Raw genomic sequence first — 24,642 nt, 5'->3', positions numbered from 1 at the left:
CAACCAGACGTGTTAAAATGGCTGCCGTGTATTTGCTAAATTGCATTTCATTATCATTCATATAAAAGTTTTTAAAAATGCCTAGATGTTTGGACATACTTGCTTGTCATTCTGGCACGTGCGGGGTGCAGGCTTTGTCATGCAAATGTTGGGTTTCATTGAAATGGTAATGTATACCTGGATCAGGGGTAACCCCTGAAGGCTATTGGTGCATGCTTTTGCTCCAAACCCGTGGTAACATACCTGATTCAGTTAATTAAGGTCCTGGGGAACCGTTATAATTTTGTTGAAATTAAAGCTTGCAGGACAGTCGCTCTCCAGGGGGGTGGTTGCCATATTAGCTAGTGATGTAGTTGTAGTCTACTGTAGATTTAGGAACAACTTCCCACAGAATGTCTAACATTTATTCAATCTTACCTGTCAGTAAAGTCACTTCATATGAGAATAGTTGAGTAGGATGGCTAGTTTATCACTACTAATATCATACAATTTCATCAGTACTTGAGTAAGACCCTGATGAAAGAAACAAGTCTGACAACCTTTTCCACCAACTTTATTTTACAAATGTAGTGTTTGATCACTGCTGCATCCAAGGGGATCAAAATGCATTGGAGAAATTAAAAGTAGGCCTTTGTATATTAAAATTAATAATAGTCATGAAAACATTCATGAAGTTCACTTGTAAATATCATCCCATACAAATCTATATAATCTCATACAAATCTAGATTTAGATTTATCCTTCCTCGTTCTATATATGTTTAAATGAATTAATGATGGTATCGAAACACACCTATTCATTCATCTCTTTGTGTCTTATTTTATTCACCATCTATTTATTACATGTGTTATGTGTCATTACTCATCAAAAATATCCCTGTTGCCACATAATAGGCTATATAGAAATATGTTAAATGTTAAGCATTTGGGTGGTCACTGTACATTCCACTAAATACTCACATATAATTTGTTGAAGCCTCAAATTAATATGTTATATAAGAGAGCCACAACCCATTAGAATATTCTGATTGTACTAGCTATACAAAATACAATATACTTACACAAAAAAAGGTTTACCATGTATGAAATAATGGCAGAAGTGTATGTAATGACTGTTTCAATGGTTATGGCTTGTGGCGATAGTACAGACATTGCTACAGACTTTCTGTGACTTGAATACAAATCTAAAACTAGGTTAGCTGTCCTAATTCCCTGAAAAAATACACTGTTACTGAACATTCAGGTAGTTACTGTTATACCCTTTTTTACCTACCTGTGTTTAAGACATTAATGTAAACACATACATTGTGACATCATGTGTTAACCCTTTGGGTTTTATTGGGTTAGGCTGTGGTGTTAGCAAGTGTTTCAATTTGGTCCCAAACCCAGAACTTTCCCCTCCCTAGTCCCTATCAATATTGTATGACCTTGTGAACGGTGAGTGTAATCAATCCACCCCCAACACGTGGAACCAACACAACTTTTGCTAATACCTATGCAATATTTTCAAATAGTCTAGATAGAAGGCTCCATCTAGGGAAAGGGACTAGGGAGAGGTTTGTAATTGGGCCTTTGTCTCAAAACATACTGTAATAAAGCCCTGTATTCAGGCATGTTGTCAATGCATTACCAAGCCATGGAGTTGACATGCATCAAGATTAGACAGTGTTAGTTTGAATCCCCATTTTGTGTTCAGATGTAACAAAAACAAACAAAATGTCATGAGAAAGATAGGTATCTAAAAACATGTAAACACTTCAAATCTCACTAAGAAAAATAACACCAACATCATTACTATAAGATAACCATTAATTATAACAACAATTATAATAATCATTAATAATAACACTTGTTGTAATCATGACAATAACCGACACGGACTACCCAGTGAACACCGTCTGACGCCGACGTCCATGGACGTCTAAAAGATACCATTTTGCTCACTGGGTAAGTTACCATTGTGTATAGGAAGATTGTCAAAAGAAAATCTGTATCAACATGTCAGTCATTTTATCTCCTGAATTATGTCAGATTTTTTTCTTCTGTCCATTTGTAAGCAATATGAGACACTTTGTATACTGTAGATGATATATATATACAGTTATACTTCCCTCTTAGTCGAATACAAGTCTGTTCATTTTCTGAAGTCCCTTAAGTTTATCAAACACAGCCCCGCGCATCACCAGTGACTGAGTGTCCTTTTTTGCTGAATGTAAACCACTAAGATGTGATACAAAATATGTCTGTCTTTATCTGGTGCAAATATCAGGGGATTGTGCAAAAACGTTTCTGTCTTAGTGTTTCCCTCTTTGAGCTGGGCTGGGAAAAAACTGCTCATGTTTTTTTTTACAAGTTTGACTCCAGGCATCTACAGGACATTAGTACTCACACGTCAGTGACAATATCAACACCACAAATTAAGTGAAAGCATTAATATGCTGTATTATATGGTCCAAAGCCACACATGTAGGATAGGATAGCCCTTAATATTAAGCATTATTATTGATATTATGACATTTCTACCTAATGGAGAACGGTTGGAGTGTGTTACTACGAACGAGCAAGGTCCTCTTCTGATAAAGGGCATCCTAGCCAACCAAGTCTCTTCTGAGTCTCACCCTCATATCTGACTGCTTCATCATTGGAGTCGTCCTACAGTATGCATTATAGTCCACTGCCTTGTTACAGTCAATTCCCTAGACACATACACTTTGGCTTGCTCTGAAGTCAATCATTTGTATTGTCCTGTAGAAATGTTGGCTTGTGTCAGTTCTCCACTGGTTTAGATTAATAAAATGGTGATTGTCAGACGTGCTTTCTCTGGTATTTTATTTGTATCCCAATGCATGGCTTTGAAGGTCAGTCGTATTATGAAGTGCAACACCTGCATCATACTGTACTTGTTGTGCTCTATGAAAGAAAATACCCTGTAGTTGCAGTAGCTAATCCTCCTATTGGTAGGCTGATCAACTCAGAAGTTCCTCGTCAAACATAGTGACTCATGGCTCAATCAGATTTGGTTGTCCTTATGAAGACAGGTGGGTCACAGGGGAGCTCCAGGTAGAAGTTGCACTTAGGCACAGATTTAGGATCAACTCAACCTCCCCAAATGCTGAGCATAACTATTAGGCGGTGGTGGGATGCAAAACTGACCTCAGATCAGTTACTGGGGGCAACTAGAGAATGTATGGAAGCAATTTTCCCAATGTCACTCACTCATTCACACAAGAAGCAACAATCGACAGCTCTGTTTTCCTGCGTCACAATGAGGCGGGCTCACTCGTACACCACTCCCCGGATTCAAAACCCTACATAATCCGACATTCCACATCATAGGTCATGAAGATCATCAGTTCAATGCTTCATGAGGAAAATAGCATCCTTTGATACAAGTGTAACCTGTTTTTCTATGTAACACTGAAGTACACAGTCTGGCCGTACACCACTCTTCTCTCTCTCTCATACTTAGATGTATTATCTTGGTCCCTCCTTTCTAATATGGCTCAAAAGTTTCTTTATTCTGTTAAACATTTGATATAAAACACAAGGTTATGCATGAACAAACCAGTTCCTTAACTAAGTCCTAGCTATCTAATTTCTCCCACGTTTTTTTTCAGTTATTCATGGATTCAGTGTATGGTAATATGGCACATTAGATATGAAATATGGCTGATGTATCACATATATAAAAATGGCAGGATAATTCCGTTCCTCTACCATTTTGACCTCTAAGCAAGTCCTTCATCTCCCTATATGTACAGATTGATTCACCATATTTCCTTCTCTACCCTTCCTATTCTCAAATGTCTACTCTCTTCATGAAGACCACACACACAGTAGGTAGAATTTGCCCTAACCACTGATACAGAGTCAGATATTTGTTCATCCCCCTAATGGTTAAGGGTGGGTTTAGGGGTGAGATAATCTGATCCTAGATCTGCAGTTGATGGCAATTTCTACCTGGTGCCCCTCACACTGTCACCTCATTCTTACTGCCTGTCCTGATGCCCTGACTGCCTCCCCCTCCTCCTCCACTTCCTCCTCCTCTACTTCCTCCTCCCGCTCCTCCGTCGCCCCCTCCTGGTATAAAGTGTAACTGCTCGATAGTGTTCTGCCTCTTGGCAGCGAAAGCCATCCTCTTGGCGCTGTGGCCCCCTAGCGTCCCTGTTCCCATGACAACCCCCGCCCCGGGCATCTCGCTACCACCCCAGCCCCCCATGCCTCCACTCATATGCCCTGTCATGCCCTGGCTTCTCTCCTGCTCCCTCCCCGAGGTGGGGTGAGAGTTCATCTTGATCATGTGGTGGCGGTCCAGGGAGGGCGTGGCACATACATTCTGCTGGGACTGGGCTTTCTGCTGAGGGGTGAGACCACCCCGGGGGAGAGTGGGGACCATGCCTCCCCCGCCTCCATGGGCGTATGGATCCTGCACACCCACTCCCATCCCTCCGACACCCCTACCCATGCTCTCCTCCAGGTGATCTGGGGACATGAGTAGGCGATCCTGGGGACGCTCCTGGGGCCAATCCTTGGGCTTCCTCGTCAGGGTCTGGTTGTTGGACTGAGGCCTCTCCTGGGGTCGATCCTTGGGCTTCCGTGTCAGGGTCTGCGTGTTGGACTGAGGCCTCTCCTGGGGTCGATCCTGGGGCTTCCTTGTCAGGGTCTGGGTGTTGGACTGAGGCCGCTCCTGGGGTCGATCCTGGGGCTTCCTTGTCAGGGTCTGGGTGTTGGACTGAGGCCGCTCCTGGGGTCGATCCTGGGGCTTCCTTGTCAGGGTCTGGGTGTTGGAGTTCTTAGTAGCAGCAGCCATGGCTTTGTAGTACTGGTGCTGCTGGTTCTTGGACATCCTGGAGAGGGTCCCAGTGTTCCCGGGGACGTCCCCCATGTTGAGCAGCTGGTCCTGCGACATGACCTTCCTGGCAGGCTTAGACAGGGTGTCGTAGTTGAGGTTGTAGTGCTGCTCGGTTGGGTCCAGGGGGTAGGGGTTGACCGTGGGGGAGACGGGAGGTAGGCCGGTGGGTTGAATCCAGGGGCGGGGGGCGTGGCGAGGGAGGGTGCCCCTCCCACCCATGGTGTTGTAGTCTCCGCCACAGGGGATGTGGTGACTGGAGGACTGGAGAGCGGGCTGGGCCGTGTGGGGACGCCTCTTGGTGGTGCAGTAGCCCGATGAATATTCATCAAGACCACTCTTCTCTGGAATCAGAAGAGGAATAGTGAAACACATAAGTCACAGAGCTATTGTTTTCTGTGTAACGGGGTCTATCTCTATGTTGCTACGTGGTACACTACTCACCCAGGCGTTTGAGCGAGGAGTATCTGTTGAGCTCTGGCTTGGTGGCGTTCTCGTAGGATGGGGGGAGCTGTGCCAGGTTGTGGAGGGAGTGGTGGAAGGAGGGCTGCTCTTTAGTATTGTTGTGTTTGCTGGACAGAAGAGTGCCTCCTGCCGCCAGCTGGGTGTTGTTCATACGGGCGTGTTCTGAGGGGTCAAAAGACAGCTATGTTATGGTGTGTTTGTTTCTTAATTGTTGTTTTTTGGACAACCTTTATCTAACCAGGTTGGTATCATTGACATCTAAGACATTATTGTGAAAAACTGTAAAACATGGAAGGGCACCAGATCCATACATTACAGTATGTCGCTGGAACCAACCATTTACACCACCAGTTGACTTACCGATGGTAGCAGTGTGATTGGGACTGGTTCCTGAATGGATAAAATTGTGTTGAATATTCCCCACTGCAAAACAAACAAACAGTCATCAGCTGTGGAGCAACAGTGTATACATAATGTGTATACATGATGTGTGTGTACGTGAGTGAGACAGCAGAGGGATACACTGTATGATGTGCTCAATTGTGGATGTTATCAGGTGATTTCTAGCTTCATGGTTTATTAACCATATTAAGATCAAGGCATCCATCCTCTTTTACATTACCTGGGCCAATTCCCCTTTACACGCTCACTCACTTATCATTTATTGGGCCTGTGGGAATCGACCAGGTAATTGCACTGTGTTTCAAATACACATAACTGTCCCTCTTCGAAAACTTCCAAGTTCCTCGACATACACATCTCCGATGAGATTAAATGGTCAAACCACAGGGACACCGTAGTAAAGAAGGCACAGCAGCGACTCTTCTACCTCAGGAGGCTGAATACATTTGTCCTGTCTCCGAGGGCCCTCACAGTGTTTTACAGGAGCACCATTGAGAGACTACTGTCGGTCTGCATTGCATCCTGGTACGGCAACTCCACCGCCGCTGACTGCAAGGCTCTACAGAGGGTGGTACGCTCAGCCAAACGAGCCATTAGGTGCTCACTGCCTGCCCTCCAGGACACCTACAACACCAGGCGTCGCAGGAAGGCCAAGAAGATCATCAGGGACCTCATGGCACCCAAGCCATCATGGCCTGTTCTCCCTGCTTCCATCGCTCAGACACTGGCAGTATAGGAGTATCATGGCAAAAACTGTCAGACTGGCCAATAGGTTCTACCACCAACCATCAGGCTGCTGAATAGCCACTAGGGAGCTACCTACTCCCTCCCCCTTGCTTTTCCCCCTATGGATATTCTACCCCCTCCCAATAACACTTACCCTGCCCCTTCCCCCAATAGACATTATCATTGCTACAGTTGTAATATTATTTGTATTATTGTCTCATTCACTTGTCTTTTTTTGACCTGCGCTGTTGGAGCTCGGATCATAAGTATTTCACTGAGCCCTGCGATTACATCGGCAACACTGTGCATGTGACTAATAACCTCATCTAATCTAATCCATTTTACTCCTTCCCCTTTCTTACAAGACAGTTTGAAATAAGCCTAAAGCCCAACAACAGCACAAAACAGGAGAAACGACTTTGAAACAGAAGTGTACTATTAGAGCTTGTCCTCATTTCCCCTTTTCATTTAAAAAACATGTTTCATGTTTGTTCCAACTGAATGCTCCCCTGGCCACTCACGTCTGTTGTCCTTGCTGGGCAGGCCAGGAGCGTAGAGGTTTTTGGGAGGTCTGCCCAGCGTACCCTGTCCCTCCCCTGAACCGCACAGAGCCACGCTGTTGTTCCTCTCATCCTGCTGCACTGGACTGGACTGGTGACGCAACATGTCCACCAGCGCTCTGAGAGGAGAAACCAAAAAGAGAATGTCAAAAATGTAAAAGTATAAGTCATTAGGTGGTGTAAAATGTGTTTTATTGCCTGGAGTAATAACAGTCGTCCCCCCCCCCCCCCCCCCCCCCCCCCGGCATTAACGATATCATATCTTGTCTGATCTTATGAATGAAACATGCTATAAACATGTTATAACAACATTATGAAATGATTAAAGAATCTGTGTTTGTCTGTCTGACTGTCCATCTGTCTATCTGTCTGTGTGACTGTCTGTCTGTCTTACTCTCTGTCTGTTCATCTGTCTGGTCTGTGACTGATTGACCCCTCCCCTCACCTTGGCATGTTGATCTCTCCGTTGTTGGCCTGCTGCGACACCTTGTTGAACATTATCTTAATCCCCACGGCAACCGCTACCATAAACACAATGACACCTCCAATCACAAAGCCTGTGTTGTGGCTCAGAGGCTGCAGAGGGTCCAGTTCCGGCTCATCATCATCCAGGAGTATGGCGTTTGGTGGCGGGGTCTTGGCCCAATCCGGGGAGTCGTAGTTGGTACAGCTGCTCTGCTCCAAACGACGGGTGGGGTCGGGGCAGCAGAAGCGGTAGTGGCAGCTGCCACAGCAGTAGATGAAGCTGTCCTTGGAACAATTGAAGGTGCTGTCCAACTGGCCCATGACATCATAGTAACCATGGCACACGTCCACGTCCACCAGTGTGCGGGGAGGAGGAGCCACCTGGGCCGTGCCCAACGGCGGAGCCAGGGCTCCCGCTGCCGCAGACGTCACGTTCTTGGGGAACATGATCTGGGCCAGGGGTCGGGGAGGGGTCTCCAGAACCCCAGGGGATTCTGGAAGTTTCTCTGGAGCTTTGGGCCTGCCCCGGAGGGCAGCGGGGCGGAGGTTGGCATGGATGGTCAGGAGGAGGAGAGGGGGGCTGGGGGCGGACTGAGGGGGGTCGGTGGAGCCCCCCTGGCGAGTCCGGGGGTCGATACGTAGGGGAGAGGGAGAGGGGGAGCTGTCCTCAGCTGTGGTAAGTGGGGCAGCAAGGAGAGAGAGGAGGGAGACGGCGAAGACGTGGAGATTGGTGGTGGGCGTCATCTTTACATGACTAAGAGCTCTATTTTCTGTTGTCGACTCAACGCTGTTACAATGCTGTCCTTTTTTCAGAATTAAACCACTAAAACACTATTTGAAACATTTAGGTATCAGGTATGAGTTGTTTGGTACTCATAGTTTCAAAATATCTCAATTTAATAATGAATATGTCTGATGAACTTCGTGAATTAATTCTAGATATGCTTTAAGAGATGGAAGTCATGAGTGTCAACCAGTTGTTAGTGTCAACCATTGGTGACAGAGGTATTTACATGGCTTTCATTCTGTTACTCTTATCTTCAACATCTTCTGTGATAATATTCTGCACACCATTACAGTAAAATCAGATCTGTGTAAGCCTCACAGAGTAAACAAGGGTAAATTGAAAATGATGATCTTGATCAAACCCAGATCGTCTATTTCTTCTCCTAGTTCTAGAATCTATCTACTATACAAAACCTAGCTATGAATCATGTGAAGTTAGTTTGAGGTTATAACATTCACATGCAAAAATACAAAAATAGATGGAATCTCCTTGGATGAAAGGTCAAACAGAGGGTTTTTACCTTCACCATGACGTATTCCTGAACACGTTGAGCTTTGTTTAGCTGAAGACAAGAAGTAAGCTTCCTCAATGAGTTATGGCAATTTTATACATTTCCTTTCGGTTATGGCACTTGTAAAATAATATGTCAGAAAATGACACGTAGGCCTGTGTTTTAAGGGCAACAGTCCTCTGTAAACATTAATCCTAAAATGTAAACCGTTAATGATTCAATCATGTCGTTTTGGCGCTGGATACATTCCAAGTTTGCACTTAGACTCAACCTGTAAACTAATATTCTCTGAAAAAGTAGAAAAATCTCTACATATAAATGTGTAAATGTTTCAATATTATGCTAAATAAAAGATGTGTACTAAATAAATCTCATGCTAAATAAATCTAAATCATTTGTGTTCCTGTGCTTTTAGATGTTGAGGACCATTTGAATGGCAGTTGGAGAGGTTGTGGTTCTTGACGGGTCAGGGCACTGATTGGCTGTGGCGTAGTGTAAACATACTGTGTGACTGTAAAGCAGGACATTGCGCTTCCAGGCATATAAACATCACAGGTCACTAACTACATAATGCATTGGCCACTTATTTACTTAAATGTTTTATGGTCTTATCTAAAATGCATAGGCACTTGCTGTTCCTCTGATTGGGCTGAAGGCTACAGAGCCAGCGCCCTACATTAAGGACAGAGGACAGTGAATACCACAAATGAGGAGAAAGTATAAAACGGTACGACAAATCGTATTATATCAAATAGACAGCTAGTGGCTGGATGGGTACCTCTGTTTTTAGATGTACAAACTTAGTATGTATGGTCTAGTATAGAATATACAAGGAAAAGAGCTTGAGGTTTAGACGTAACTCTACAGATTGAATTCAGTTGTGTCTCATTATGATGGTTGAGGACTGAATAGCACATTGTAGTTCACATGTGCCATTCCTTCAATAACTCTGATTATTCCTGATTTGGTCCTAAAACTGAAAGAAAAGCATTTTTGGAGAGAAATATGTAAATGCGTGGAGTTATTGTGTCTGAGGTTACAGGTGATAATAGACAGAGACAGCTCCGTCTCCCACACAAATTATAATTACATACAATTATCAAAACAGTTCTTATCTGTTGCTGAGCATGTAGGCATGGATAGGGGAGGCAGGGGGGCTGCTGAAATCACTGATGGCTCTACTTGTTTCAATACATGTGAATAAAAACAATGGAGAATACAACCAGCAGTTCTCACTGTTGTTCCAAGTTTTTATAAAGAACTCTTCTATTCCCTGAAAGTTCTGCTTGATTTCCTGTATCGTCTTCAGATTTGGAAAAAGGGGATCAGGCCTGGAATGTCTTCACAGATTTGTGGATCCTGTATGGAACACAAAAAGAATTGATTAGGAGAATGGACTTCAAGCCCCCCCCCCTGAATTTGTGAGCTGTTGTGTGTGTGTGTGTGTGTGTGTGTGTGTGTGTGTGTGTGTGCAGGGCAGCCAGTCATATGCACCTGAATTTGTGTGCTGTTATGCGTGTGTGAGATAGCTGGCCCTCACATTGATGAGACAGAGATAGTGATATTGTAATAAATAGTGTAGTTTTATTAAAAACTTGCAGACATCCCAGCAGTCCCACTCACACACAGAACACCATCCTCCATTTAAACAAACTGAAGTGCTTCAGGCAGCAGGCCACAGGTGTGTGCAAGTGCAATCAGCTAATTAACAAAGCTTGAACGCAGTCAGCTCACACAATTAAAGGGGCATGTCACTCATTCTAACGTTCAAACCAACAGGTAAGGGTTGAGCTGATGAATAAAGATCAATTAACTGGAAGGATGTGATAATTCATTGACAGTTTAGGATACTATATAAATAAATACACAATAAATCCATGCATACAAAGCTACTCCTTCACGGTGTGAGTGCATGTAGGTATGCTAGGTGTGTCTGTGTGTTAGTGTGTCTGCCTTTTGCAGGAGCATCAGCTCCTGAAAAGCAGATGAGAGAGGGAGTGAAAGAAAGAGTGAAACAGAGAGAGAGAGAGAGCAGGGTGATAAATGTAGGGTCGGGATTTAAATGAGCAGAGAGAGTTGGTGGGGAGCGGGAAGAGCCAGAGGTATAGACGCAGAGACGGTCGTGAGTGGGAGGGCGGTGTGTGGGTGGCACAGAATCAAGTACATTTCTCCCAGCACTTACCAATATAACACCGCACAGCACAGCACATCACAGTTAGACAGACCCACAAATGCACAACCCAAACAACATAACAAGATAGGGTGACACAACTAGCATGAAATATGATGGAAGAGAGTGATTTGGATGTCCTTTCACTTGCATTTGCAAGATCTGATATCTGCACAATGAACACTGTTAATGCTGTTGTTGAAGTGGCAGCATGTACGTCAGTCAGAGAGATAGTGTGTGTGTGTGTGTGTGTGTGTGTGTGTGTGTTTGTGTGTGTGTGTGTGTGTGACTGCAGTATACTCTACAGGCATTCTGAACCTTTCTGTAGTCTATCCCTCTCTCCTTTCATTCCTCTCGCTCTCTCCTTTCTCCCATCTCCCTCGTTCTCCCTTCCTCTCTCTTTCTCAGATTTGGTGCGTGGGTTGAGGCAGCTAACTCTCTTAGAATAGCACTGCAGCTCTGTCTGTGTGTAAGAGAGAGAGATAGATGGAGAGAGAGAGAGAGAAAATGAGGTATAGTCCAATCTACACCTATTAGCCAATTCTGAAACTTCTACCTCCATCATCACTGGTAGTCCATGATACCATAATATCTTCCATTTCATCCTCTATCTATACATTGTTCTATCTCCATCACCACATTCCTTGTCACTTCCACTAACAACATCTATTCTCATGAAAAGGCATCCCAACCTGCATTTTCCAGCAGGAAAAACGAATCCAAAAGACTTGTCACGACTAAAGACGCAAATTAGAGTGAAACATCGTGCAGTTATAATTCCTGTAATGTATCACCAGTATCCTAACACACCTACAAGTAAAAATGTAAAAATGACATATGCTGTAACATAAGAAATGAGATATCTCTATAGTTCTATATCTATAGTTACCACCGTATACTGTAAGGTAGTCTCTATAGTTATATCTCTATAGTTACCACTATATACTGTAAGGTAGTCTCTATAGTTATATCTCTATAGTTATATCTCTATAGTTACCACTATATACTGTAAGGTAGTCTCTATAGTTATATCTCTATAGTTCTATATCTATAGTTACCACTATATACTGTAAGGTAGTCTCTATAGTTATATCTCTATAGTTACCACTATATACTGTAAGGTAGTCTCTATAGTTATATCTCTATAGTTATATCTCTATAGTTACCACTATATACTGTAAGGTAGTCTCTATAGTTATATCTCTATAGTTACCACTATATACTGTAAGGTAGTCTCTATAGTTATATCTCTATAGTTATATCTCTATAGTTCCCACTATATACTGTAAGATAGTCTCTATAGTTATATCTGTATAGTTCTATATCTATAGTTACCACTATATACTGTAACATCAGAAGTTAGATATCTCTATAGTTATATCTGTATAGTTCTATATCTATAGTTACCACTATATACTGTAACATCAGAAGTTAGATATCTCTATAGTTATATATCCATAGTTACCACTATATACTGTAACATCAGAAGATAAATGTCTCTATAGTTATATCTCTATAGTTACCACTATATACTGAAACATCAGAAGTTAGATGTCTCTGTAGTTATATCTCTATAGTTACCACTATATACTGTAACATCAGAAGTTAGATATCTCTATAGTTAAATCTCCATAGTTACCACTATATACTGTAACATCAGAAGATAAATGTCTCTATAGTTATATCTCTATAGTTACCACTATATACTGTAACATCAGAAGATAAATGTCTCTATAGTTATATCTCTATAGGTACCACTATATACTGAAAGTTAGTCTCTATAGTTATATCTCTATAGTTACCACTATATACTGTAACATCAGAAGTTAGATATCTCTATAGTTATATCTCTATAGGTACCACTATATACTGTAACATCAGAAGTTAGATATCTCTATAGTTAAATCTCCATAGTTACCACTATATACTGTAAGTTAGTCTCTCTATAGGTACCACTATATACTGTAACATCAGAAGTTAGATATCTCTATAGTTAAATCTCCATAGTTACCACTATATACTGTAAGTTAGTCTCTATAGTTATATCTCTATAGGTACCACTATATACTGTAACATCAGAAGTTAGATGTCGCTATAGTTATATCTCTATAGGTACCACTATATACTGAAAGTTAGTCTCTATAGTTATATCTCTATAGTTACCACTATATACTGTAACATCAGAAGTGAAATGTATCTATAGTTATATCTCTATAGTTACCACAATATACTGTAACACCGTAAGTTAAATGTATCTATAGTTATATCTCTATAGTTACCACTATATACTGTAACATCAGAAGTTAGATATCTCTATAGTTATATCTCTATAGTTACCACTATATACTGTAACATCAGAAGTTAGATATCTCTATTGTTATATCTCTATAGTTACCACTATATACTGTAACATCAGAAGTTAGATATCTCTATAGTTATATCTCTATAGTTACCATTATATGCTGTAACATCAGAAGTTAGATATCTCTATAGATTATATCTCTATAGTTACCATTATATACTGTAACATCAGAAGTTAGATATCTCTATAGTTATATTTCTATAGTTACCACAATATACTGTTTTTTATTTTATTTTTTATTTTTTATTTCACCTTTATTTAACCATGTAGGCTAGTTGAGAACTAGTTCTCATTTGCAACTGCGACCTGGCCAAGATAAAGCGTAGCAATTCGACACATACAACAACACAGAGTTACACATGGAGTAAACAAAACATACAGTCAATATTACAGTAGAACAAAAGAAAACAAAAAGTCTATATACAGTGAGTGCAAATGAGGTAAGTTAAGGAAATAAATAGGCCATGGTGGCGAAGTAACTACAATATAGCAATTAAACACTGGAATGGTACATTGGCAGAAGATGAATGTGCAAGTAGAGATACTGGGGTGCAAAGGAGCAAAATAAATAAATACCAGTGTGGGGATGAGGTAGGTAGATAGATGGGCTGTTTACAAATGGTCTATGTACAGGTGCAGTGAGTGCACAGGTGCATGTAAGCTGCTCTGACAGCTGGTGCTTAAAGCTAGTGAGGGAGATGTGAGTCTCCAGCTTCAGAGATTTTTGCAATTCGTTCCAGTCATGGGCAGCAGAGAACTGGAAGGAAAGACGACCAAAGGAGGAATTGGCTTTGGGGGTGACCAGTGAGATATATCTGCGTGCTACGAGTGGGTGCTGCTATGGTGACCAGTGAGCTGAGATAAGGCGGGGCTATACCTAGCAGAGACTTGTAGATAACCTGTAGCCAGTGGATTTGGCGACGAGTATGAAGCGAGGGCCAACCAACGAGAGTGTACAGGTCGCAATGGTGGGTAGTGTATGGGGCTTTGGTGACAAAATGGATGGCACTGTGATAGACTGCATCCAGTTTGTTGAGTAGAGTGTTGGAGGCTATTTTATAGATGACATCACCGAAGTCGAGGATCGGTAGGATGGTCAGTTTTAGGGGTATGTTTGGCAGCATGAGTGAAGGATGCTTTGTTGCGATACAGGACGCAGATTCTAGATTTAATTTTGGATTGTAGATGCTTAATGTGAGTCTGGAAGGAGAGTTTACAGTCTAACCAGACACCCAGGTATTTGTAGTTGTCCACGTATTCTAAGTCAGAGCCGTCCAGAGTAGTGATGCTGGACGGGCGGGCAGGTGCGGGCAGTGATCGATTGAATAGCAAGCATTTAGTTTTATTTGCGTTTAAGAGCAGTTGGAGGCCACGGAAGGAGAGTTGTATGGCATAGAAGCTCGTCTGGAGGTTAGTTAACACATTGTCCAAGGTGGGACCAGAAGTATACAGAATGGTGTCGTCTGCGTAGAGGTGGATCAGAGAATCACCAGCAGCAAGAGCAACATCATAGATGTATACAGAAAAGAGAGTCGGCCCGAGAATTGAACCCTGTGGCACACCCATAGAGACTGTCAGAGGACCGGACAACAGTCCCTCCGATTTGACACACTGAACTCTATCAGAGAAGTAGTTGGTAAACCAGGCGAGGCAATCATTTGAGAAACCAAGGCTGTCGAGTCTGCCAATAAGAATGTTGTGATTGACAGAGTCGAAAGCCTTGGCCAGGTCGATGAATACGGCTGCACAGTAATGTCTCTTATTGATGGAGGTTATGATGTCCTTTAGAACCTTGAGCGTGGCTGAGGTGCACCCATGACCAGCTCTGAAAACAGATTGCATAGCGGAGAAGGTATGATGGGATTCAAAATGGTCAGTAATCTGTTTGGTAACTTGGCTTTCGAAGACCTTAGAAAGATAGGGTAGGATAGATATAGGTCTGTAGCAGTTTGGGTCTAGAGTGTCACCCCCTTTGAAGAGGGGGATGTCCGCAGCAGCTTTCCAATCTTTGGGAATCTCAGATGATACGAAAGAGACGTTGAACAGGCTAGTAATATGGGTTGCAACAATTTCGGCAGATATTTTTAGAAAGAGAGGGTCCAGATTGTCTAGCCCGGCTGATTTGTAGAGGTCCAGATTTTGCAGCTCTTTCAGAACATCAGCTATCTGGATTTGGTAAAGGAAAAATGGTGGGGGCTTTGGCGGGTTGCTGTGGAGGGTGCCGGGTAGTTGACCGGGGTAGGGGTAGCGATGTGGAAAGCATGGCCAGCCGTAGAGAAATGCTTATTGAAATTCTCAATTATAGTGGATTTATCGGTGGTGACAGTGTTTCCTAGCCTCAGAGCAGTGGGCAGCTGGGATGAGGTGCTCTTATTCTCCATGGACTTTACATTGTCCCAGAACTTTTTTGAGTTAGTACTACAGGATGCAAATTTCTGTTTGAAAAAGCTTGCCTTAGCTTTTCTAACTGCCTGTGTATATTTGTTCCTAACTTCTCTGAAAAGTTGAATATCACGGGGGCTATTCGATGCTAATGCAGAACACCACAGGATGTTTTTGAGCTGGTCAAGGGCAGACAGGTCTGGAGTGAACCAAGGACTATATCTATTCCTAGTTCAACCTTTTTATGAGAGGGGCATGCTTATTTAAGATGGTGAGGAAGGCACTTTTAAAGAATAGCCAGCAATGCCATTCCAGGATACCCCGGCCAGGTCGATTAGAAAGGCCTGCTCGCAGAAATGTTTCAGGGAGCGTTTGACAGTGATGAGGGGTGGTCGTTTGGTTGCAGACCCATTACAGATGCAGGCAATGAGGCAGTGATCGCTGAGATCTTGATTGAAAACAGCAGAGGTGTATTTGGAGGGCGAGTTAGTTAGGATGACATCTATGAGGGTGCCCATGTTTACTGATTTGGGGTTGAACCTGGTAGGTTCATTGATAATTTGTGTGAGATTGAGGGCATCAAGCTTAGTTTGTAGGATGGCCGGGGTGTTAAGCATGTCCCAGTTTAGGTCACCTAGTAGCACGAGCTCAGAAGATAGATGGGGAGAAATCAATTCACATATGGTATCGAGGGCACAGCTGGAGGCAGAGGGAGGTCTATAGCAAGTGGCAACAGTGAGAGACTTGTTTCTGGAAAGGTGCATTTTTAGAAGTAGAAGCTCAAATTGTTTGGGTAGAGACTTAGATAGTAATACAGAACTCTGCAGGCTATCTCTGCAGTAGATTGCAATACCGCCCCCTTTGGCAGTTCTATCTTGGCGGAAAACGTTATATTTAGGAATGGAAATTTCAAGGTTTTTGGTGGTTTTCCTAAGCCAGGATTCAGACACGGCTAAGACATCTGGGTTGGCAAAGTGTGCTAAAGCAGTGAGTAAAACAAACTTAGCGAGTAGGCTTCTAATGTTAACATGCATGAAACCAAGGCTTTTACGTTTACAGAAGTCAACAAATGAGAGCACCTGTGGGGTGGGAGTGGAGCTAGGCACTGCAGGACCTGGATTAACCTCCACATCACCAGAGGAATAGAGGAGAAGTAGGATAAGGGTATGGCTAAAGACTATACGAACTGGCCGTCTAGCACGTTCAAAACAGAGAGTAAAAGGAGCAGGTTTCTGGGCACGATAGCATAGATTCAAGGCATAGTGTACAGACAAAGGTAAGGTAGGATGTGAGTACATTGGAGATAAACCTAGGCATTGAGTAATGAAGAGAGAGATATAGTTTCTAGAGATGTTTAAACCAGGTGATGTCATCGCATATGTAGGAGGTGGAACAACATGGTTGGTTAAGGCATATTAAGCAGGGCTAGAGGCTCTACAGTAAAATAAGACAGTAATCACTAACCAGGACAGTAATGGACAAGGCATATTGATATTAGAGAGAGACATGCGTAGCCAAGTGAACATATGGCTCCAGCGAGGGGTTGGGCTGGCTGGGGACACAGCGATTCAGACAGTTAGCAGGCCGATGCTAACAAGCTAACAGTTAGTAGGCCGGGGCTAAACAAGCTAGCAGCTAGTAGACCGGGGCAAGCTAGCAGTTAGCAGGCCGGGTTAGCAAGCAAGCAGTTAGCATGGGCTAGCAGTTACAGACCGGGCAGGTAAGCTAGCAGTTAGCAGGCCGGGGCCGGAAACTAGCAGTTAGTAGACCGGGGCAAGCTAGCAGTTAGCAGGCCGGGTTAGCAAGCAGTTAGCAGGGGCTAGCAGTTAGCAGACCGGGTAAGCAAGCAAGCAGTTAGCAAGGGCTAGCAGTTAGCAGACTGGGCTGGCAAGCTGGCAGTTAGCCGGCCGGGTTAGCAAGCAAGCAGATAGCAGGGGCTAGAAAGTTAGCCTTTGGGGGACGTCGCGATGGGGGTAAGTCTGCTTTTGCCTCTTCGTGCGGTGACGTTGATAGACCAGTCGTGGAATTAGTAGGATTCCAAGTAGCTCTCGGTAGCTAGCAGGCCTAGCTGGTTAGCATAATGGGCCTTCAGCGGGCGTCGCCTGAGGGGCCTGTTGGGAGTTCTCAGGCAGATTATGTAGGTATTCCAGTCGTAGGGGATCTGCGGGGTTCCATCTCCCATACTGGCTGTAGAAGGGGTCCGGATATTGTAGCCCAGGAGTATACTTCGGTGGTGGCCCAGGAGTATACTTCGGTGGTAGCACAGGAGCTGGCCGGGCTAGCTTCAAGCTAATTTATGCTTGCTCTGGGATGGAAAGGCTAGCCGGGAGTAGTCATCCGGGATTGCGGTTAGCTAGTTGTGAAGATCCAGATGAAAATGTTCAGTTTGCGGTAGGAATCCGGGGATAAAAATAACAGGTCCGTTATGCTCTGGTTAGAGTCACGTTGTTCGAACTGACGAGAGCTTTCCGAGCTGAAGGTTAGCTGATGACCGCTGGTAACGGTTTGCTGACTGATAGCTGGTAATTAGCTGGATAGCTTCAGTTGAGGGATTCCAGATCCGAAGTAAATATAAATACTTTAGGGAAAAAAAAGCAGATCCACGCCACATTGGGTGAGGCGGGTTGCAGGAGAATATTTAGATGTTGAGGATTAGCAAAATATTTTAAAGGATATGTGACGAAAAATATGTAAAACGATATATACAAGGGACACGACAGGACAAAGACGTCTGACTGCTACGCCATCTTGGAACGGGCCACTGTATACTGTAAGTAAGCTATAGCTATATCTCTACAGTTACCACGACTGTAACATCGAAAGTTAAATGTATCTATAGTTATATCTCTATAGTTACCACTATATACTGTAACATTGTAAGTTAGATGTCTCTGTAGTTATATCTCTATAGTTACCACTATATACTGTAACATCAGAAGTTAGATATCTCTATAGTTATATCTCTATAGTTACCACTATATACTGTAACATTGTAAGTTAAATGTCTCTATAGTTATATCTCTATAGTTACCACTATGTACTATGGCATCGTAATTTAGATGTCTCTATAGTTAAATCTGTATAGTAACCATTACATGCTACGGCTTCATAAGTTATAGACGTCTCTATAGTTATATCTCTATAAGTACCACTATATACTGTAACATCGTAAGTTAGATGTCTCTATAGTTATATCTCTATAGGTACCACTATATACTGTAACATCAGAAGTTAGATATCTCTATAGTTAAACCTCCATAGTTACCACTATATACTGTAAGTAAGTCTCTATAGTTATATCTCTATGGTTACTCCTTTATACTCTAACATCAGAAGTTAGATATCTCTATAGTTAAATCTCCATTGTTACCACTATATACTGTAAGTAAGTCTCTATAGTTATATCTCTATAGTTACTCCTTTATACTGTAACATCAGAAGTGAAATGTCTCTATAGTTATATCTCTATAGTTACCACTATATACTGTAACATCAGAACTTAGATATCTCTATAGTTAAATCTCTATAGTTACAACTACATGCTGTAAAATCAGAAGTATGATATCTCCATAGTTACCACCATATGTGGTAACATCGTTAGACGTCACTGTAGTTATATCTCTATAGTTACCACTATATACTGTAACATCAGATTTTAGATGTCTTTATAGTTAAATCTCTATATTTGCCACTGTATACTGTAAGTAAGCTATAGCTATATCTCTACAGTTACCACGACTGTAACATCGTAAATTAGTCTCTTTAGTTATATCTCTATAGTCACCACTATATACTGGAAGATAGTCTCTATAGCTATATCTCTATAGGTACCACTATATACTGTAAAATCAGAAGTTAGATATGTCTATAATTATATCTCTATAGTCACCACTATATACTGTAAGATAGTCTCTATAGTTATATCTCCATAGGACCACTCTATACTGTAAAATCAGAAGTTAGATATCTCTATAGTTATATCTCTATAGGTACCACTATATACTGTAACATCAGAAGTTAGATATCTCTATAGTTAAACCTCCATAGTTACCACTATATACTGTAAGTAAGTCTCTATAGTTATATCTCTATGGTTACTCCTTTATACTGTAACATCAGAAGTTAGATATCTCTATAGTTATATCTCCATAGTTACCACTATATACTGTAAGTAAGTCTCTATAGTTATATCTCTATAGTTACTCCTTTATACTGTAACATCAGAAGTGAAATGTCTCTATAGTTATATCTCTATAGTTACCACTATATACTGTAACATCAGAAGTTAGATATCTCTATAGTTATATCTCTATAGTTACCACTATATACTATAACATCAGAAGTTAGATGTCTCTATAGTTATATCTCCATAGTTACACTATATAGTGAAAGTTAGTCTCTATAGTTATATCTCTATACTTACCACTACATACTGTGAAATCGTAAGTTATATATCTCTATAGTTACCACCATGTACTGTAACATCAGAAGTTAGATGTCTCTATAGTTGTATCTCTATAGTTACCACTATATACTGTAACATCAGAAGTTAGATGTCTCTATAGTTATATCTCTATAGTTACCACTATATACTGTAACATCAGAAATTAGATGTCCCTGTAGTTATGTCTCTATAGTTAAATCTGTATAATAACCCTTACATGCTACAGCCTCATAAGTTAGATATCTCTAAAGTTATATCTCTATAGTTACCACTATATGCTGTAACATCAGATGTTAGATATCTTTATAGTTATATCTCTATAGTTACCACTATATGCATTAACATCCTAAGTTAGATGTCGATAGTTACCACTACATGCTGTAACATCAGAAGTTAGATATCTCTATAGTTATATCTCTATAGTTAACACTATATACTGTAAGTTAGTCTCTACAGTTCTATCTCTATAGTTACCACATAATGATGTTACATCAGAAGTTAGATATGTCTACAGAGACCACTATATGCTTTAACATCGTTAGACATCTCTATAGTTATATCTCTATAGTTACCACTATATACTGTAACATCGTAAGTTAGATATCTCTATAGTTGTATCTCTATAGTTACCACTATATACTGTAAGTTAGATATCTCTATAGCTATATATCTATAGTTACTGCTATAAACTGTAACACCTAAAGTTAGTCTCTATAGTTATAACTCTATAGTTACCACTATATGCTGTAACATCATAAGTTAGATATCTCTATAGTTATATCTCTATAGTTACTGTTATAAACTGTAACATCTAAAGTTAGTCTCTATAGATATAACTCTATAGTTACCACTATATGCTTTAACATAGTAAATTAGATATCTCTATAGTTACCACTATATTCTGCAACATCATAAGTTAGATGTCTCTATAGTTATATCTCTATAATTACAACTATATACCGTAACATTAGAAGTTAGACGTCTCTATAGTTGTATCTCTATAGTTACTACTATATACTGTAAGTTTGTCTCTATCGTTATATCTGTACAGTTACTACTATATACTGTAACATCTTAAGTTAGATATCTCTATAGTTATATCTCTATAGTCCCCACTATATACTGTAACATCTTAAGTTAGATATCTCTATAGTTATATCTCTATAGTTATAGCTCTATAGTTATATCTCTATAGTTACCACTATATACTGTAAGTTATTCTTTATAGTTATATCTGTATAGTTCCCACTATATGCTGTAACATCGTAAGTTAGATATCTCTATAGTTATATCTCTATAGTTATAGCTCTATAGTTATATCTCTATAGGTACCACTATATACTGTAACATCAGAAGTTAGATGTCTCTATAGTTAGAACTCTATATTTACCACTATATACTGTAACATCTTAAGTTAGATATCTCTATGGTTATATCTCTATAGTTACCACTAAATACTGTAAGTTAGATATCTCTATAGCTATATATCTATAGTTACTGCTATAAACTGTAACACCTAAAGTTAGTCTCTATAGTTATAACTCTATAGTTACCACTATATGCTGTAACATCACAAGTTAGATATCTCTATGGTTATATCTCTATAGTTACCACTAAATACTGTAAGTTAGTCTCTATTGTTATATCTGTATAGTTACTACTATACAATCAGTGGGCAGTTTACGAAAATAGTTTGCCACTACAGATTGAATCACATGGTAGTGGCGTGCTATATAAAGCAGTCAGACAGGCATTGAGGCATTCAGTTACTGTTCGATAGAACGTTAGAATGGGCAAAATTAGCAACTTAAGCATGGTATGATATTCAGTGCCAGGCGCGCGGTTTCGAGTGTCTCAGAAACAGCCGGCCTCCTGGGCTTTCACCCACGACAGTCTAGGGTTTACCGAGAATGTTGCGACAAACAAAAAGCATCCAGTAAGTGACAATCCTGTGGGCGAAAACAGCTTGCTGATGAGAGGTCGAAGAAGAATGGCAAGAATCGTGCAACAGGTAGGCCACAAACAGGCAAATGACGGCACAGTACAACAATGGTGTGCAGAATGGCATCTTGGAACGCACAACTCATTGGTCCTTGTCACAGATTGGCTATTGCAGCTGACGACCACACCGGGTTCCACTCCTATCAGCAAAAAAACAAGAAGAAGAAGAAGCGGCTCCAGTGGGCACATGATCAACAGCACTGGACAATTGAGGATCGGGAAAACTTTGGCTGGTCCAACGAATCCCAGTTCCTGTTGCGTCATGCTGATGGCAGAGTCAGGATTTGGCGTAAGCAGCAAGAGTCCATGGCCCCATCCTGCATGGACAGGCTGGTAGCGGTGGTATAATGGTGTGGGGAATGATTTCCTGGTACACGTTAGGTCCCATGACACCAATTGAGCAACGTTTCCATGATCCAAAGAATTCAGGCTGTTCTGGAGACAAAGGAGGTCCGACACAGTACTAGATGGGTGTACCTTAAACTGGCCACTGAGTTTATACTGTAACATTGTAAGTTAGATTCCTCTCTATAGATGTCTCTCTATAGATGTCTCTATAGTTATGTCTCTTCCTGACTAGAAGCACTGCAGTTGCATGAGGAGTGGGGGCAGAGGCAAGGCTGCCTCACATACATTGTTGCATGCTAAAGGATGAGAGGAAAGGAGGGAGGGAGTGAGAGAATAAAAAGTGAAGGACAAAACACTCAGTGCTGTGCAGATCAGAAAGATGTATCCATGAGTTCCATGTCCACTGAAGGAAGGACATCATGACATGACACTAAACTTATTCAGAACAAACACACAGGACTAATCCTGCATGCCATTGTATCACAGCAACAGCATCTTGCTTATTGATTTACGATACTATAGTGTGAAGAAGATGTTAACAAAACTTGTCCATCATGACTCATTGGTTTCAGGTGGCTTTGATCCAATCCGGGTGTGGAGAGGGAAATATCTCCACACCCTGTGAAGAGCAAAATGTTAAATGCTCACATTTGGACAACATTCCTTTCATATTCCATATTGAACAACAATAGAGTCTAATATGCACACTGCACAAAAAAATGGGTTTAGTTCTGATAAAAGGCCAGCAGAGAAGAAGTAGCCTAGTGCAAACAGACGTAAATCTGAAATGCCCATAGTGAGTTTAACTGCGCAATGAACCTGCAGCTGCTTGTGTACCCATATCTGGCTGTAACCGGTCTGTGTATGAATGGATTCCGGCACATCAATATCTTTTACAGGTTAACAACTTGTAGCTCAGCCACTGCACGCATACATTATTGCATGTGGGTTACGGAGGTATGACTTGCATGTATCATTAAGCGTGCGTGGGTGTATAATAACCCGAGTGTGTATACACTGACTGGAGGCGTGTGTGTAGTCTAATCACATATGAAGTATCAATGTATAAAAACTGTGTCAATGTGTATCAGCTGCGTCTTACAAGCGTGTTTGTGTGATAAATTGATTTCTGTGGCGCAGCTTTCAAATCAATACGCTTTATTGCTGTATCCTATATTTATCCATATTGATAGCAAATCACTTTGTGCCATATCTGGAACCCGAGGTAACGAGAAACACGAAGACAATTTAAACTATTACTGAGCATTTGTTTAATGATGTTCCTGCATCAAAAAAGGTTCATATATTGCCATGACTTACCTGCGCGTTCTGCCGGATAACAGCCGGGGAGACCGTGCGCACTGGATTGCTGCGATAAATTCGCTCTGGTTAGGCAATAACGACTGTCTTATAAACTGTTGAAGGAAGACTATTGTGACAAACCCTCCTCATTTTGTGGTCGATAAACTGCTGCCCAGTGTTGTGTACCAGCATATCCGTCGACAATATGACATATCTGCACTATTTATTTTTACTAGCCTGAGCTAAACTCTTTTAGTTGACTCTATCGATGGAATAAACTATTATTAGAATAGCAATGGCAAGTTTATGGAAATATTGTCTAACTTTTCCCGGTGAAATACATTTTGTAACTAAACGATGTGCATAAATTCCATGTGTTGCACATATAATTGTCTGGTAAAAAAAATCCGTACCAGAAAACGCAAATCTAGCTATCCTACGAAACTCACTATAGCAAGCAAGTGCAGCACAATAGGTATATCACACCGGCAAAAGGAAGGTCGCCAGATTTTTTTTCCTGAATTAAACTACACATTTTTCCTCTGCAAATTTACGTTCCATTTATTCCAGGCTGATATAAGAGTTCAGTCAGAAATTCCGACCGACCCCGATCATAAAATGCCTATGGGATTGTGCGACTGGTCTCACTAAGGTCCGCAAAGCTCAAGTGCGCTCCCATTGGTCGCTCGAACTGGTGTTGATGAGAGTTCTCTCCAGGGCTTTCGGATGCTGAATTCCAACCCATCCATGATGGTCTGTAATTGGCTTAAGGAAGTGATTATGCTTCCAATACGATTGGTTCCAATACCAGAAAGAATGTATACAGAAGACATGAGCTATCCTTCTCAATGATGCACTGCAACTGCTAT

General features: G+C 41.5%; 1 protein-coding gene across 1 annotated transcript; it reads right to left on the bottom strand.

Annotated features, from left to right (window-relative positions):
• Positions 1-537: 537 nt before the first annotated feature.
• LOC118938256 (uncharacterized) lies at positions 538-24,642 on the bottom strand. Its single transcript, XM_036940705.2, has 6 exons — positions 23,792-24,642; positions 7,447-10,123; positions 6,963-7,120; positions 5,674-5,736; positions 5,293-5,475; positions 538-5,192 (listed from the first exon to the last, which is right to left on the bottom strand). The coding sequence occupies exons 2-6, from the start codon at positions 8,208-8,210 to the stop codon at positions 3,970-3,972; spliced, it is 2,391 nt and encodes a 796-aa protein (XP_036796600.1). The 5' UTR covers positions 8,211-10,123; positions 23,792-24,642; the 3' UTR covers positions 538-3,969.

Source organism: Oncorhynchus mykiss, chromosome 2 (genome assembly GCF_057628025.1).
Source record: "Oncorhynchus mykiss isolate SJ-2025 chromosome 2, ASM5762802v1, whole genome shotgun sequence".
NCBI classification, from domain to species: Eukaryota; Metazoa; Chordata; class Actinopteri; order Salmoniformes; family Salmonidae; genus Oncorhynchus; species Oncorhynchus mykiss.
This window is presented reverse-complemented; position numbering and strand designations above follow the sequence as displayed.

Bases quoted from the DNA above. Each gene is read 5' to 3' on its own strand.
- LOC118938256 (XM_036940705.2), bottom strand. From the start codon at position 8,210: ATGACGCCCACCACCAATCTCCACGTCTTCGCCGTCTCCCTCCTCTCT. The intron at 5,737-6,962 runs GTGAGTGGCCAG...TTTGTTTTGCAG, and splicing joins GCCCAGCAAGGACAACAGAC to TGGGGAATATTCAACACAAT. The intron at 5,193-5,292 runs GTGAGTAGTGTA...TTCTGATTCCAG, and splicing joins CTCCTCGCTCAAACGCCTGG to AGAAGAGTGGTCTTGATGAA.